This window comes from Chaetura pelagica, unplaced genomic scaffold (genome assembly GCF_000747805.2).
Source record: "Chaetura pelagica isolate M959 unplaced genomic scaffold, ChaPel_1.0 scaffold124, whole genome shotgun sequence".
In the NCBI taxonomy this organism is placed as follows: domain Eukaryota; kingdom Metazoa; phylum Chordata; class Aves; order Apodiformes; family Apodidae; genus Chaetura; species Chaetura pelagica.
Genome location: NW_009952891.1, coordinates 607,444 through 608,797, shown reverse-complemented (window position 1 = coordinate 608,797; position 1,354 = coordinate 607,444). Strand labels below are relative to the sequence as shown.

Below are 1,354 nucleotides of genomic sequence, written 5' to 3'. Positions count from 1 at the left end.
CAGTGGTGGGACAGTGGCTCTGGCCACCTCCAGCTGCTGCTCCTGGCAGGTACCTGAAGTTCAACGAGCAGTACGTGCCCCACGACCCCATCATGTCCGGCTGCCTGCCCAGCAACCCCTGGCTCACAGATGACACCACCTACTGGGCCATGAACGCCCCCACGTAAGAGCCCGCAGGGGCCTGCTGGGCCCTCCCCCCAACACCCCAACCCACAGGACGGGGTGCAGGGTGGTGCAGGCAGCCCTGGGTGCCTGCTGCCAGCCCTGGTGCTGTTGTCACCCCCAGGGTGCTGACCCCCACCAAGCCGCGCGTGGAGCGCTGGAGCTTCAACTTCAGCGAGCTCATCACTGACCCCCTGGGCCGGGTGCATCTCCTCGAGTTCCTCAAGAAGGAGTTCAGTGGTGAGGTACCCCCCTCATGCCAAACCCACCCCATCCCAGCATGTCCAAACCCACCCCGCCACACACACATCCTGGTACCCACTGACACACCATCCCCCAGACCCACCACCCCAGCAACCCTAAATCACTGCTGCCTCCCAGCACCCCCAGGCTCACCAACCTGTCCCAGCACCACTTAAATCCACTGCCCCATCCCAGCAACACCCTGCCATTACCCTATCCTAGCAGCCCCCCAACCCATCACCCCATTCTGCCACCCCAAACCCACTGCCACATCCTGACCAACTTGTCCTGGCACCCCCAGACCCACCTTCCCATCCCAGCACCTCTAGAACCCCCCCACACCCCAGCATTCCAGGAGTGTTGCTGGGCCTTGTGCCCAGTCACGATGGAGGTTGCCCATGGTGGGTGCCCAGCACCATGTCCACATCCAACTCTCTGCATCCCCCTCCCCAGCTGAGAACCTGAGCTTCTGGGAGGCGTGTGAGGAGCTGCGCTATGGGGAGCAGTCCCGGATCTCTGAGATCGTGGATTCCATCTACCAGTGAGTGCCAGCAGGGCCAGGGTTTGGGGGGGATAAGGCTCGGGGGGGTAAGGTTTGGGGGGGTTAGGGTTTGGGGGGGCTCCCCCTCCCCTTGAGGCCGGGCACTCCCCACCAGCTGTGACTCCCCAGGCAGTTCCTGGCCCCCGGGGCCACGCGCTGGGTGAACATCGACAGCAAGACCATGGAGAGGACCCTGGAAGGCATCAAGACCCCGCACCGCTACGTGATGGACGACGCCCAGATGCACATTTACATGCTGATGAAGAAGGTGGGCGAGGGCGGGGCTGGGCAGGGCAGGGCAGGGTCGGACGGGAGCCAAACCCCCCCTGCTCCCCCCAGGACTCCTACCCACGGTTCCTCAAGTCGGAGCTCTACAAGAACCTCCTGGCCGAGGGCATCGTCCCCCCC

General features: G+C 64.3%; 1 protein-coding gene across 1 annotated transcript in view; it reads left to right on the top strand.

Annotated features, from left to right (window-relative positions):
- Positions 1–1,354, top strand: part of RGS11 (regulator of G-protein signaling 11) — a 9,604-nt gene that overhangs the window by 4,767 nt on the left and 3,483 nt on the right. The window contains exons 6-10 of the mRNA XM_009995517.1: positions 50–163; positions 287–402; positions 859–946; positions 1,076–1,214; positions 1,286–1,345. Of these exons, the coding sequence (XP_009993819.1) occupies positions 50–163; positions 287–402; positions 859–946; positions 1,076–1,214; positions 1,286–1,345 (517 nt within the window). The remainder of the gene's footprint in view (positions 1–49; positions 164–286; positions 403–858; positions 947–1,075; positions 1,215–1,285; positions 1,346–1,354) is intronic.